This window comes from Bos grunniens, chromosome 6 (genome assembly GCF_055505025.1).
Source record: "Bos grunniens cultivar Pamir isolate PY7600 chromosome 6, Bosgru_T2T1.0, whole genome shotgun sequence".
Lineage (NCBI taxonomy): Eukaryota > Metazoa > Chordata > Mammalia > Artiodactyla > Bovidae > Bos > Bos grunniens.
Genome location: NC_141170.1, coordinates 92,288,028 through 92,303,199, shown reverse-complemented (window position 1 = coordinate 92,303,199; position 15,172 = coordinate 92,288,028). Strand labels below are relative to the sequence as shown.

Sequence of the window (15,172 nt, the reverse complement as noted above, 5' to 3'; positions counted from 1 at the left end):
ATCACACAGACTTCAGAGCAAAGACTACGACCAGAGATAGGGAGAAATGTTACACACTGATGAAAAGGTAAATTCTCTAGGAATGCACAGTGATCCTAAAGGTGTATGCACCTACCAAGAGAGCTGCAAAATATATGAAGCAAAACCTGATAGAACTGAAGGGAGATAAAGACAGATCAACATTTACAGTTGGAAACTTCAACATCTCTCAATAATTGACAGAAGTAGTAGAAAATCAGCAAGAGTATATCAACAGAAACACCACTGCCAAGCAAAAGGCTCTTACTGACATTTATAACACTCACCACTCAGTACCAGCAGGATGCACGCTCTTCTCCAGTGTCCATGAAATATATACCAAGATATGCCAATTTCTTGAACAAATTCCTTAGCTAATATCATGGTACACAAAATCAGAACTTGTTCTTTATATAAAATAATATCTTTTGAAAGTATATGCAATATAAAAGTAACCCTATATCTTCCATAAATTTTTACTATTATTTTATATTTAATGTCAACCACATGTTGATGAATACCAAATAACAGAGGAAACACATACCAGATCCCATGAGAGCACAGATCAGGACCATGGAATTGTATTTGATTTCAGGAGCACTTCTCTCATCTGCTAGCAGCCTGTGCAAGATCTGTACAAGTTGAGCACTTTCTAGGTCTTTCTCAGCAGTACCTGGAACACGAAATAATTAAAGGATCAGTTATATTCATTGGGTATAAACCTGGTACAGTCTGGCTAAAAACTGCTTCACCTTTTAGAAAATGAACGTTAAACCTTCTGAAAGGAACTGATAAGCAGAAAAGATGGTATGATACACTATGTACTGTCACCATCTTCAAAAATTATCATGACCAAATAGGCACATGAAAAGATGTTCAACATCGCTAGTTATTAGAGAAATGGGAATCAAAACTACAGTGAGATATCACCTCACACCTGTCAGAATGGCTGCCATCAAAAAATCCACAAACAACAAATGCTGGAGAGGGTGGGGAGAGCAGGGAACCCTCCTGGACTGTTGGTGGGAATGTAAATCGATAGAGCCACTATGGAGAACAGTATGGAGGTTCCTTAAAAAAAACTAAAAATAAAACTACCCTATGACCCTGCAATCCCACTCCTGGGCATATATCCAGACAAAAGCATGGCCCAAAAAGACACATGCCCCCCAACGTTCTTTGCAGCACTGTTTACAATAGCCAAGACATGGAAACAACCTAAATGTCCATCAACAGAGGAATGGATAAAGAAGATGCGGTGTGTATATATACACACACACAACGGAATATTACCCTGCCATTAAAAGGAAAGAAATAAGGCCATTTGTAGCAACATGGATGGACCTAGAGAGTGCCATACTGAGTGAAGTAAGTCAGACAGAGAAGGAGAAATATCCTATGACATCCCTTTATGTGGAACCTAAAACAAAATGATACAAATGAATTTACTTACAAAACAGAAAGAGACTCACAGACTTAGAAAACAAACTCATGGTTGCCAGGGGGAAGGGATAGTTAAGAACTTTGCGAAGGTCATGTACACACTGCGATATTTAAAATGGATAACCAATAAGGACCTATTCTAAGGCACATGGAACTCTGCTCAATGTTATGTGCCAGCCTGGATATGAGGGGGATTTGGGGGACAATGAATACACGTATATGTATGGCTGAGTCCCCTCCCTGTTCACCTGAGACTATCACAACTTTGTTAATCAGTTATACCCCAATACAAAATGTTTTTGGTGTTAAAAAAAAAAATTAAAAAAAAATTATCATGGCCAATTGTGTATCCTCTATCTCTCTTCTTATCTCACCCACCCCAAGGTATTTTGGAGCAAATCCTATAGTCACATAATTTCCTCTATATGTAGTCTAGAATGTATCTTTAAGAGAACGGTACCCTGCAATTCCTATCAAAATCCCAATAGGATTTTCTAGAGAAAACAGGTAAGCTTATACTAAAATCTGTGTGGGAAACCACAGATCCTAAAAGAGGTAAACAGTCTTGATAAAGAATAAAATGGGAGGAATTCCTCTACTTGATATGAGGATCACTGCATAGGTACAGTTATCAAGACAGCGTGGTGTTGGTGGAGAGACAGACACACAGGACAAAGGAACTGGAAGAAGACCCTGGAAGCAGACCCACAGGAGTATGCTCCACTGATTTCTGACAAAATCAATTCAGAGGAGGAAAGACAGCCTTTTCAACAAAAGGTGCTGGGGCAAGCAGATCCATAGGCAGGGAAAAAAAAAGAAACCCTGACCCAAGCCTCACATTTTATACAGGTATTAACTAAAAAAGACCCCAGACTTAAATGCAAAATGACAGGACTTTCAGGACACAAATAATCCTTAAAAGCTTAAAATCCTCAACAGTTTAAAAAAAGATTAGAAAATAAGCAAAAGACACAGGCATTTCACCAAGGAATATATAAGATGGAAAAGTACATAAAGATGTTCAAAATCGGTAGTCTTTAGAAAAGTGGAAATTAAAACTACATGAGGTATCACGACATATTGCTCAGATTGACTAAAATTTTAAAAATTAGGGATAATATTAAATATTGGTGAGGGTAAAGAGAAAACTAGGTCAGTTATACAGTGCTGGCAGGAATGTAATGTTTTCCAGAGCCACTCTGGAAAACAGTTTGTTATTTCTTAAAAAATCAAACGTAGTTACCATACAACCTAGCAGTTATAACTCCTAGGCATTTATCCAGAAAAATGAAATTTTGTATTCACATAAAATTCTATACATGAATGTTCTTTGCAGCATTATTTTTAAAAGTCCCAAAGTAGAATCAGCCCATATGGCCTTCAATAGGTGAATGGTTAAACAAGTCGTGGTACATACAAATCATAAAAGACTATTCAGTAATGAGAAGGAATAAACTATAGACACACAAATTAATGACTCTTTAGGAAATTACGCTGATGAAAAAAAGCCAATTTCAAAAGGTCATATACTATATGATTCCATATACATTTCTGAAATGAAAAAAAAATTTAGAAATGAAGGGTCGGTTAGTGGTTTCCAGGGATTAGGAGGGTAAGGAGGCAGGTGGGTGTTGTTATGAATGGAGGATCCTTGTGGAGTTAGAACTGTTCAGATATACCTACACAGGTGATCAAACTGAATTTAACAGAAATTGCATACAAGTAAAACTGGGGAAGTCTGAACTAGAGGTAAATTTTATCAGGGGTTGGGATGTAATACTAGGTTTGCAAAATGTTACCACTGGGCAAAACTGGGCAAACTGTAAAGGCATCTTTATTATTTCTTTTAACTGCATGTGAATTTACAATTACCATAAACAAACAAAAAAAAAGGACTCTTTAAAATGTTGCTTTAATACTATTATCATACAAAAATTTTATAATTCCTTAATAGTATCTAAAAACCTGAAAGGATACAGGTTTGGAAAAATATGGTTTTCAAAGTGTGTTGTATATTAAAAAGGTAGTATGGCCTTATTTTTAAATCTTAGGCTCAAGGAGCCTAGGAAACACTAGGTGATAATGAGTTATTGAGAAGAAGGCAAAATTAAAGCCTATTTAGAAGATACTAGTTATGAAGGGCACAAGACCAGATTCACCCCAGGTTGGTAGGTCAAGGATCTTCTAAAATAGCTTCATCACTGTAAGCCATTTTACAAAATCAAGTCGTGAACTCTGTTTGGCATTCAGTGTCCTTATCAATTCTCACCTCTTCCTCATAGTTTCTGATGAAGTAATCTCCCCTACCCATGGAGGAAATCATAGGCTAGGCGAGGACTCAAACTGACCTCCACAGCATCTTTAACTGAAGTGACCAAAGTCACATCATCTTCCTCAAGTCTTGTGTATGTGTGCGTGCTTAGTAGTGTCTGATTCTTTGCGACCCCATGGACCGTAGCCCCCAGGCTCCTCTGTCCGTGGAATTTTCCAGGCTAGAATACTGGAGCTGGTTACCATGTCCTCCTCCAGGGGATCTTCCCAACCCAGGGATGGAACCCACATCTCTTGCATCTCCTCCTTTGGCAGGTGGATTCTTTACCACTGGGCCACCTGGGAAGCTTGAAGTCTTTTCTAGCTTTAAAATTCAAGAAACGTTTATATCCTATGATTTTTAAAAAAAAATTATATATGGTTTTAAAGTTTATAACCTGTTAAGAGGACAAACAAATTCAAATCTCTCATACCTGAAATCTGAGTAAATCTGACACTAGAGGAAGATATACCATTTTTATCTTTTGGCTTCTCCTTCCTGGGATAATGGTTGGTGAGAGTGAGAATTCCCCACAGTGAGAGTTATGGACATAAATCATCACTTAGAACTGAAGTGATCAGTTAACAGTATTTACCAGAGTATTTCTGAACGGAACAGGACATGTCTACCAAGTCTACAGGCCTCCTTCGTGTAAGGCAGCTTCAGGTCTTACCTCAGGCCGTGTGACTTCCATTGTCTCCAGCTGACTATGTATCAGAGCTGGGTTCCTGACACAAAGTTGCCTCCCATAAACTATTTGTCTATGAGTGGGCTTTTCGTGAAGAATTCTGAGTAACAGGGATACTGCCATGAAGAGACTAACTGAAGCATTCAGACTCTGCTTTGGGGGGATTCTGAGTGTACATACACAGAAGAGCGACATAAAAGGTGGGAATTTAGAACGAAGGTGATGCTATAAAGCAACAGAAACCATGGCGACAGGAGACCAGCAAGAGACAGAATCAGCAGCACAGACAGAAGAGAATCTCAGTGGCTGGAAGAGTAGCAAACTCTAAGCTTGCTACTGTATTCTAAATATTGTTTCATTTTTCCATGAGGCCTGCTGAAATTCCCTAAGTGTCTAAAATTTGAGATATCATTTAAGAGTCAAACTAACATTAAAGCATTGCCTTACAAATGTTACCAGAAGGACAACCCTAAGGGACATCTATGGTGACATCTATAGAGCATGATTTCCATATACTCAGATATAGTATAGACACACTGGCAAAATGCTTCTAGTCAAAGGTTTTGTCTGACTTCTATTCCACTCCTGTGCTTCCTTTCATCCAAGAGAAAAATAGGAGAAAATAAGTTTGTCACTGGGGTACTTACCCAATTCTAAAGCTGCTATTAGTGCCAAAGCAACAAGGGCTTCATTCTGCATTATTACATGTTCACTAGTTGCCATGGTAACTAGATGCTTGATGCCACCACTTTGTACAATGGTTTTAATTACATCCTACAATAAATAAGTATCATGAAATTATAAACTTTAATTTTAAACATAAACTGCATTACAATCAGTCAATTCACTGTTGAGTGGTTTTCTGACAGTGTCCCTATGAATCATTACATTTAACCATAATTTTTTTTCTTCACAGAAGAGAAGGAAAAGGCTTTTAGCTTTAAATAAATTCATCAAAAGATGACAACTTAAATTACCTAAGCAAAAAAGACCACTGCAGTTCATATCAAGGAAGAGAGTTCCAGAAGCTAACAAACAAAAGCGCCACTGACCAAATGTTCACCTACCATGAGATCAACAAAACAGAATAAATCTTGGAATAATAATAATGAAAAGTTCCTCCTTTCAAATTTTTATTATTAATATAATACCAGGTGGCTGCTTTTCAGATGAACCAGGTGATGAAGCTTTTTATGTATGTATGTATGCATGTATCTATGTAGTCTTAAAACCTTTGCTGTATCTGACAAAGATTACATACAACAGGACTTGAGGAGAACTTAAACCAAAATTCTGTCTCCCTCATTTCTCATCGTAACTACAACTCTGTCCTTCCCAGTGGCAGTGGGCTCCAGACTCAATAAATCTCACTGACTTTCAGCAAATTACAAAAGCTCTCTGCACCTCAGAGATTTCACTTGAGATAATGTAAGTGTATATCTCACAGGTTTTTGTTATACAAAATTATTACATGAAAAGCACACATAAAAGTATACAGCAAAGGCTAGACGAAAAGAAATGGCTACACTTATTTCCAGTACTCACTTTTGTCTTCATCTCACTTAGGGTTTTGTTGCCTTCAAACTCAAGTCTTTGTTGGCCTAACCGCCACATGTAACAGGAATTTATTTGAGAGTTCCAGATTCAGATGCCAAAACATGTCTGTCTGATTTAATCTAGTTAACAGAATTATGGTTTGCCTAAACGAAACCACTGGTAAGAGACCTCATGGAATGGAGCAAAGAATTAGGGTAAAGACTCCAAAAAGGACAGAAGAGTGATTTGGGAATAAGCAAGTTAGTTGGAATGTCAGTTCTTCCCATAGTCTCATTTTGATGAATGACATGATGACCCCACCTGGTCCTAAGCCCCAAATATGGAATTATCTCTAAAACCTCCTCCTCCTTTGACCCCAATGTTGAATTCTATCAATTCTACCACCCACATCGTTCTCAAATCCTTCTCTTCTTTTCCATCCTCACTGCTTCTATTAGGCTGAACTATATGCTATTTATTTCTTTGTGTCAAAATGGTTGAATATCAGCAATTTCAAATTACTCAACCCAAATCCTTAGTTCGGCCCTTCATCATCACTCATGTATATTTTAGAAATAGCTTTGTTTTCCTTGCTCCTAGTAAATAAGCTGTAGAGTCATCTTTCTAGGAAAACCAAATAATGGCACCCTGCTGCTTAAAATCCTTTGGGAGCGCCTTAATTCTCTACAGAATCAAGCTGGCACATAGTTCATCTTAATGCCCACTTCTCTTCCCCTTTGGTGACTGTCTCTGGGCCCGACAGAGCACAGTTATGATGGACAAGAGGTAAAAGGAGGACCACAGGAGTTCATTTTGCTATTCTTTCTCAAAACTTTCCATCTCGTCAACAATACACTTGGTCCTGTACTGGTGTCAATGAAATGGATGGGCTTTCAGGCTGCTCTAGGTGAGACAGGTGGTAGGAAGGGCCAAGTTACCAGCTGTTTTTGCTCCAGGGAAAGATACCAAGAGATCGCATGTGATGGGGAGGAACATTCCTGTGACCAACCAGCTGGAATAGCTACTGTCGTGAAGTCAATTATTTATATGAAGGAGATTTACTCAAGACAAGGGGTACCTTTAAGATTTTTTTCTTGCCATCTTCTTTTAATCTGTTTCATAAATAAATGAATGGTTTCCTCAGACTTACTTTTGATTTACTGTGTCGTATGAGGGCAGAGAGCAGTCTGTTTGACTCTCCCATCACACCAGCATGATCTTTGGCTTCACACCACTCCACCAAACGTTCCACTAATTTAACATTTTTTCCCAGTTGTTCAGCAGCTTCTGCTACAGGAAAGAAGGCAAACCACAAAGGAATGAATCACTAATAGGCCATCAACTAAAACAGCTAGTTAAAGATTTTAGAGTGTAAAGGAAATTACAGGTCTAAAAACCAGAACACAACAATTTTGTTAAATAAGAACTACAAAATACTCTGTATCTAATGGATTATTGAGATTTTTTATAAAGAGTTATGGACTTTTATATAAAAATGAAATAACTTTATACTCTTTTGGCTCAGCCTGGTAGTCTGTTAGTACTCTGGAAAACTGTACCAAAGAGTTTTCAGCAGTACTCTAAGGAATCAATATACAAAAAGTTTAGAATTTAACTCATTCCAAGGATTAGTTTTCATTATTGTTTCTGTAAACAGAAACATGATCTCCCTGTTTGTAAAACAAATTTAAAAATTTTTTGACTGTATTGAAACAATGATTTTGAAGACAAAGTAAAATCAGTATAGAAAATGCCAAAACATAAAAATTCCTCCGAGAACTGTTAATAAATCAATCTAAAACCTAGATTATACCTACAAATGAAGAGAAGTGCAATATAATTTCCATTTAAAGTCGATTATAACCACCATAGAAATTAATTAATGGGGATCTAAAACCAATCTCTTTTGCCTTTTATTTGCTACTTATCTCTATGATTACATTAATTCTGAAAGCTAAAAACAGGCCTTTTTTCATACAAAACATACACCTTAGGCAAGAATTTCTCTTACCTTGTGCATCTATTAACATTCTTAATGTTCCCAAGAGTTTGAACTGAACCGGGGGCATTTCAGATTTAAGGAATTTCAAAACTGCCTCCGTGACTCCAGCTGATAACATCTTTGCTTTATTTACAACTGGGGGGGGGGGGAGGGAGGGAGAGAGAGACTGGTTAAAATTATGTTAGCATTTTTGATGATAATCATTCAATATAATTTTTGAGTGTCTTATTAGCTTTAAGGCTCCATGTTACATTCTTCTACCTAAAAACAGTCGTATTACTTTTCTATTAACTTTAAGAATGGGATTGGGAATGAGAGGCCTGGGGGATAAATATCCTCTGTCTACAGAAGCACAACATACAAAATCACATTTACTGGCTTTTAAAATCTAATTAAAAAAACTAATAATTTGTAAAGGAAATCTGACAATGTTGCCTTCATATTTACAAAAAGCATGATTCCTCAACTTTAATAAATGTCTCTTTTTAATGTCTCTATCCTTGACCCAAGTGTGCTAATATAGATATTAAAGACATTAATAAGCAATCTTAATCTGCTACATGAAACAAATTTATTTTATATAGATTGCATTTTCATGTTACACTATTTTTACCTAACCAGAAATTTACCATTAGAAAGTAGAATAACAGGATAGTTTTAACTATATCCTGTATTATTTCCCATGATAATGTTATTTTGAAAGACTAGTAATCCAAAAAGGCACATTAAGGCTAGTTAAAAAAAAAACTGTATGTCTGTACCCACTGCTATATTTAAAATGGATAACCAACAAGGACCTACTGTACAGCACATGGAACTCTGCTCAATGTTATGTGGCAGCTTGGGTGTGAGCGGGCTTTGGGGGAGAATGGCTACATGTATATGTATGGCTGAGTCCCTTTCCTGTTCACCTGAAACCAGCACAACATTGCTAATTGGCGATAGCCCAATACAAAAAGTTCAAAAGGAAAACATTTCACGTCTGCTTGTAGGGAAAAAAAATTCTTAAAAATCATCTTTAGGGGATTCTATGAATTGATACCATTATCTTACCTTAACTGAAGATGCTTTAAAAATCTTAACTATACAGTATGATGAAAATCTGGGAGTTCACAAAACGTAATAGACTATTTGAATCTGAAAAAGGAAGATTGTGCTTGTGTATTGTGTAGTCTCAAAAACTTCTTTAACATATAATCTCCATTTATGAGTAAGAAAAATGTAAGCAATCTGAAGACTATGAATTTTTCTTTTCTTGGTCAGGGTAGGTCCACAAACCACATAAAGTAAATATCTTTCCGAAACAACAGGTTTTCTCTCACACAGTTGGCTCCCATTCTTAAGACTTACCTGGGATGGCTAGGTTTCTGAGGGCACTTAGTGCTGCATGCTGAACAGTTACGTTTCCGTCTTCTACATGTCTGTCCAATAAATCCATAAGTTTTTCTACAATTCCATTGTCTACCATATGGATACAATTTCCATCTAAATAGCAACAGAAAACATTTTTTCCCCTCTTTACAAATATTTATAAATATTTTGTAATACTCATGCCAGCCCATTATCTACATTAAGGAAAATGAAGCTACAGAAAAATAAAAAGAATTCCATCTCTTTCTCACATCAGATTTATGAGATTTTTGTTTGTTTACTGAGTGAGAAGTCTGATTCTAAGATTCTTAAAATAGATAACATTTTTAAAATTGGCCCCAAAAATCTCTAGCTGAGATCCTGACAGTATGTCAGAAGATGAGTAGGTAGAAACCACGTGCTTATCGTGTCCCCCAATTGTTTCCATTTATAATGAAGTATGCCAGTGTTCTGCCAATGTTACAGTAACAGTACTCTACATTTTGTTATCATGGTTGATATTTAAATTATTTTTAAAGAAGAATTTCTGAAACATTTATAAAACAGAATATTATAATGAATTACTATTTAACCCCCATTTAGCTTCATGAATTATCAATATTTTGCAAGTCTTATTTTCATTATTAAGGAGCTGATGATGGTCCCCAAAAAGACAGAAGGGAAAATGGAATAAGTCATTATTAAAACATGCTATAACAAGAGTTAATACTCAAATTAAAAATAAAAGTAACTCATATTTCCTAGACACAGTATAAGAATAAGTTTCTAGAATGAACAGCAGAAGTATCAGACTTCAGAAATACACATGAAGGCCTGGTGCTTCTGAAGTATTATTCCAGCCTAAACCAGTAGATCACCCACACTTAAGTTTTGCACACATTAGAGTATAAACTGAGGCACAATAATGAATACTCAGATTATTAAATCCAAGATTAAATCTAAATCCAAAGAGCATATCCTCCTAGATCAGAAGTATATTAGCACAGGACTAAAGTTTATTCATCTCTGAAGTGTAGAGTATTCAAAAAGAAGGACTTCAAAGTCACTGTTCATTATCTTTAAACTATCAGCTCTTAGTTGAAGTGCATAAAACATGTAATTTGTTGGGCAAGTCGCTATTAGTATTTCAGATTTCGGAAAAATTAAGGTAGTAGTACACACAGATTCTGTATATGCTTCTGAACAGTTCTAGGTTTAGTACATGTTATGGCAAAGCATAATTCTAAAATATAGAAAGTCTGATTTAATAAGAATGAACAAATATGCTTACCATTTCTGGCAAAATTTGCAATTGCCAATGCTCCAGCAAGCTGTAGCTGGTGGTTATTTGATGGAATCCAAGATAGTACCCTTTGAAACACATTACCTTTTCCTCCTTCAAACAATTTCTGCATGGATTCATCTAGAGATAAATGAAGCAGATTCAAGGGAAATACTTAGGAGTGACACGTCCATATTCTTAGCTGAATACCCAACTGGGAAATCATATACTTCACAATCCACAATTCATAAAGGGAGAAGTAATAGCTCTTTTTGTAATAAACTTTTAGTAGAGACTGGACAAAAGGGTTTAGAATTTTTCTATTCTAAATCCCAGGTAGCCACCTAGCTTTTAGACCTTTGGCATCATAGCTGTCTCTTCTAAAGACAGCTCTTTAAATACTGTTGTAAGATAGTAAAGACTCCTCCTGTCCAGGTTCATTATCTCTAGTTCTCTTTATGATGTGTTTCAAAATCATTACATCAACAAGATTAAATGTGACAGGAAAATAAGAGAAAATGCCTAATGAAGTATTTATAAAAGAGACAATAAAATTTTAAAAATCTGACAGTCATGTTCTTTTATTGGCATAAATTACAACTCACCTCCAAGAAGTAATAAAACCATTAGATCCGAAGCGGTTTTGAGCTCAGCGATATCCTCCTCTTTGTCACTATCCACTTTCTGCTGAACAATCTCCAGTAGACATTCTACCAGGCCTGATTCAACGAGCTGTAGTTTAATAGCATCTAAAGAATAATGTGAACAAAATAACCAAAATTTAAGATAAAATAAGAGTTCTGGTATAAGCAATTTATTGTTAAGAATTATAAGACACCAAGAAAGTACATGATTTAGATAATACTCCTCTGAAGATATGAGTTTCGAAAGGAAGTATCAGACAGTGCAGCTTAAATACACAAGAGCTTTATTTCATCTTTCCATTTGATATTATGTCACTTTTTACAATGTTTGGCAGCACCTAAACAAATTGATTCTCAGCTCTGAAGGCAAGTAATATCCACTGTTATTCTAGAGATTATACTCACATTTAAAAGGCAACACTATAAAATATCCCACACTGTTTAAAATAAAACATACACAGATGATATAGTTAAAATATACCCACTAATGGAGTTTGAATACCAAGATACTGAAAAAGAGGTGTTAGTAAATTTCAAAGTATATCACAAAGTATGCATATTTGAATTCATATTTGTACATTGTTATTTTTCTAGGGCAGTTAATTTGTAACTTTCTGAACTTTGAAAAGTCATGTTTTAAAAAAGAGCTTCAGGTCTTCATTAATTTGAAGCTTCCTCAAGTGGTGGGAACGTGGTTCATTATATTATAGTTGCCCTATGTTTGAATAGGTTCTTCAATTTTCATAATAAAAGTGGAAAGAAAAATAACTTTGAAATTTTTTGATGGATAACTAAGGAATTTTAGACAGATTTTACATCCCAATTGTATTTTAAAACACTATCTTCATAGCAAACTATATTTGTCTATGGAATCAACATTGTTTATACTCCTAATATCTTAAATATTCTTTCATTATAGAACATATTTCACTGAAGATTTTACATTCACATTCATATCTGACTCCCCCAATTCAGCAGATATTGTATATACTTCATTCATCCTTGTGTTTTAACCTAAATTGGTCTACTTAAATATTTTGGGTATATTTGATACTGCTTAAGATAACAACTGACCTTAGAAATACATTAGCTACACATATATTTTCAAACTTAAATTTTATTTTTTAGTTGGATTTTATTTTAGTCTTCAGTTTCTCTAAGCTGTATATGCATATATCTATAGCAAGGGCTATATCTATAGTGTAAGCTTGTTATTTGGGAGAAACAGACCTTTTTTTTTCCCCAAACTTAAGACTTTTTCTTTCAGACCATTTTAATGTATAAAAATTCGGCCCTTTTTTCCCTATCACTAGGACCACTGATCTTCTTTGGCATATTATTTCAGAATACACAGAATATTCAACCTGGAATATTTTTTTTAAAGGTATACTTGCGCTGTGCCATGCTGAAAGTAGGGCGTTTCCTTGGTTACAGAATGACAGAACTAGAAATATGTGGTGACTAGAACTGAAAGCCATGACGAAAAAGCCTTAAAAAATACAAAAAACCTTGAATTATAGAAATCCCAGTTTAAATGTTGGAATCACTCTCCTTTGCATACAAGGAAAACCAAGGATGATATGCTAAGGACAGTCCAGACACAAATGTTCAAAGTTATCATTCAGTCCACTTCACAGTTATAAAACACAAGTGAAGATAGTGGAGAACAAAACAAATAAATAAAAACAGTTATTATGAAATACTACAAGGAAGATTACAGGTCGTTCTCTGGCATAAAACTACCTGAAGGTCGCAATGAAAATTTCCTATTTGGCCAAACCACCAAATGAGATGAAAAATAAATTTCTCCCATAAGATCAAAGGAAGGCAGAAAACATAACATGTGCTAAGGTTAAACTATGAGATCTTTCTTCTCACAGTTTAACTGTAATCACATATATATACGGGATGCTTAAAATGCCTTATTAAAAAGGATTAGCAAGGCATGCTGCCAAAGAAGACAGCCTAGCACACTTTTACAGTACCATTCTGCCCAAGGACATCTACTTATATCACTACCATTTATGTATCATGGTTTATATATATATGCATGCGTATATCTGTATGAATGTATATTTAAAAATCTTTTCTAAGGGGTGGAAAAATCCCACAAATTCAACAAAGTGCATAAATATATGTTATGCTTAAGTGTGAAAGTTGCTCAGCTATGTCTGACTCTTTGTGACCCCATGGACTATACAGCCCACGGAATTCTCTAGGCCAGAATACTGGAGTGGGTAGCCTTTCCCTTCTCCAGGGGATCTTCCCAACCCAGGGATCAAACCCAGGTCTCCCACATTGCAGGTGGATTCTTCACCAACTGAGCCACAAGGGAAGCCCAAGAATACTGGAGTGGGTAGCCTATCCCTTCTGCAGCGGATCTTTCCAACCCAGGAATCGAACCAGGGTCTTCTTCTGCATTGCAGGTGGATTCTTACCAACTGAGCTATCAAGGAAGTCCTTACGTTACACTTGATCAACTATTATTATTAAATACATTAAATAACCACAGAACTATCACCTAAATCAATAAATCCATTACCAAGAACCTGAGAAACCCCTGTGACTTTTTCCTGTCACATATCCATCCCTTTCAAATCCCTACCCTGATTTTTAAAGGTAACCATATCCATACATATCCATACTTATCCATACTTTTACAGTTTCACCAAATAATCATTCCTAAAAAACTATAGCTTAATTTTAGCTTTTTTTTAAACTTCACATAAATGGAATCATATATTTTTCAGTGCTGGCTTTTTAATATGTTTATAGGGCTCATCTACACTATTGCCCATAGGGCAATCCAAGATGGGCGGGTCATGGTGGAGAGATCTGACAGAATGTGGTCCACTGGAGAAAGGAACGGCAAACCACTTCAGTATTCTTGCCTTGAGGACCCCATGAACAGTATGAAAAGGCAAAATGATAGGATACTGAAAGAGAAACTCCCCAGGTCAGTAGGTGCCCAATATGCTACTGGAGATCAGTGGAGAAATAACTCCAGAAAGAATGAAGGGATGGAGCCAAAGCAAAAAGAATACCCAGCTGTGGATGTGACTGGTGATGGTCTGATGCTGTAAAGAGCAATATTGCATAGGAACCTGGAATGTCAGGTTCATGAATCAAGGCAAATTGGAAGTGGTCAAACAAGAGATGGCAAGAGTGAATGTTGATATTCTAGGAATCAGCGAACTGAAATGGACTGGAATGGGTGAATTTAACTCAGATGACCATTATATCTACTACTGCGGGCAAGAATCCCTTAGAAGAAATGGAGTAGCCACCATGGTCAACAAAAGAGTCCGAAATGCAGTACTTGGATGCAATCTCAAAAACGACAAAATGATCTCTGTTCATTTCCAAAGCAAACCATTCAATATCGCAGTGATCCAAGTCTATGCCCCAACCAGTAATGCTGAAGAAGCTGAAATTGAATGGTTCTATGAAGACCTACAAGACCTTTTAGAACTAACACCCAAAAAAGATGTCCTTTTCATTATAGGGGACTGGAATGCAAAAGTAGGAGTCAAGAAACACCTGGAGTAATAGGCAAATTTGGCCTTGGAATACGGAATGAAGCAGGGCAAAGACTAATAGAGTTTTGCCAGGAAAATGCACTGGTCATAACAAACACCCTCTTCCAACAACACAAGATAAGACTCTATACATGGACATCACCAGATGGTCAACTCCAAAATCAGATTGATTATATTCTTTGCAGCCAAAGATGGAGAAGCTCTATACCATCAGCAAAAACAAGACCAGGAGCTGACTGTGGCTCAGACCATGAACTCCTTATTGCCAAATTCAGACTTAAATTGAAGAGAGTAGGGAAAACCACTAGACCATTCAGGTATGACCTAAGTCAAATCCCTTATGATTATACAGTGGAAGT

General features: G+C 36.1%; 1 protein-coding gene across 8 annotated transcripts in view; it reads right to left on the bottom strand.

The window, feature by feature from the left end:
• The window catches only part of RAP1GDS1 (Rap1 GTPase-GDP dissociation stimulator 1), a 148,718-nt gene that overhangs the window by 7,280 nt on the left and 126,266 nt on the right, over positions 1-15,172 (bottom strand). For all 8 annotated transcript variants that reach the window (XR_015165692.1, XR_015165694.1, XR_015165693.1 and 5 more), the window contains 7 exons: positions 11,236-11,379; positions 10,640-10,771; positions 9,349-9,483; positions 8,008-8,133; positions 7,147-7,286; positions 5,108-5,234; positions 563-691 (listed from right to left, as the gene is read on the bottom strand). Coding sequence is in view for 5 of the 8 variants with exons in the window: in XM_086406680.1 (XP_086262806.1) it covers positions 563-691; positions 5,108-5,234; positions 7,147-7,286; positions 8,008-8,133; positions 9,349-9,483; positions 10,640-10,771; positions 11,236-11,379 (933 nt within the window). In the remaining 3 variants the exon portion in view is untranslated. The remainder of the gene's footprint in view (positions 1-562; positions 692-5,107; positions 5,235-7,146; positions 7,287-8,007; positions 8,134-9,348; positions 9,484-10,639; positions 10,772-11,235; positions 11,380-15,172) is intronic.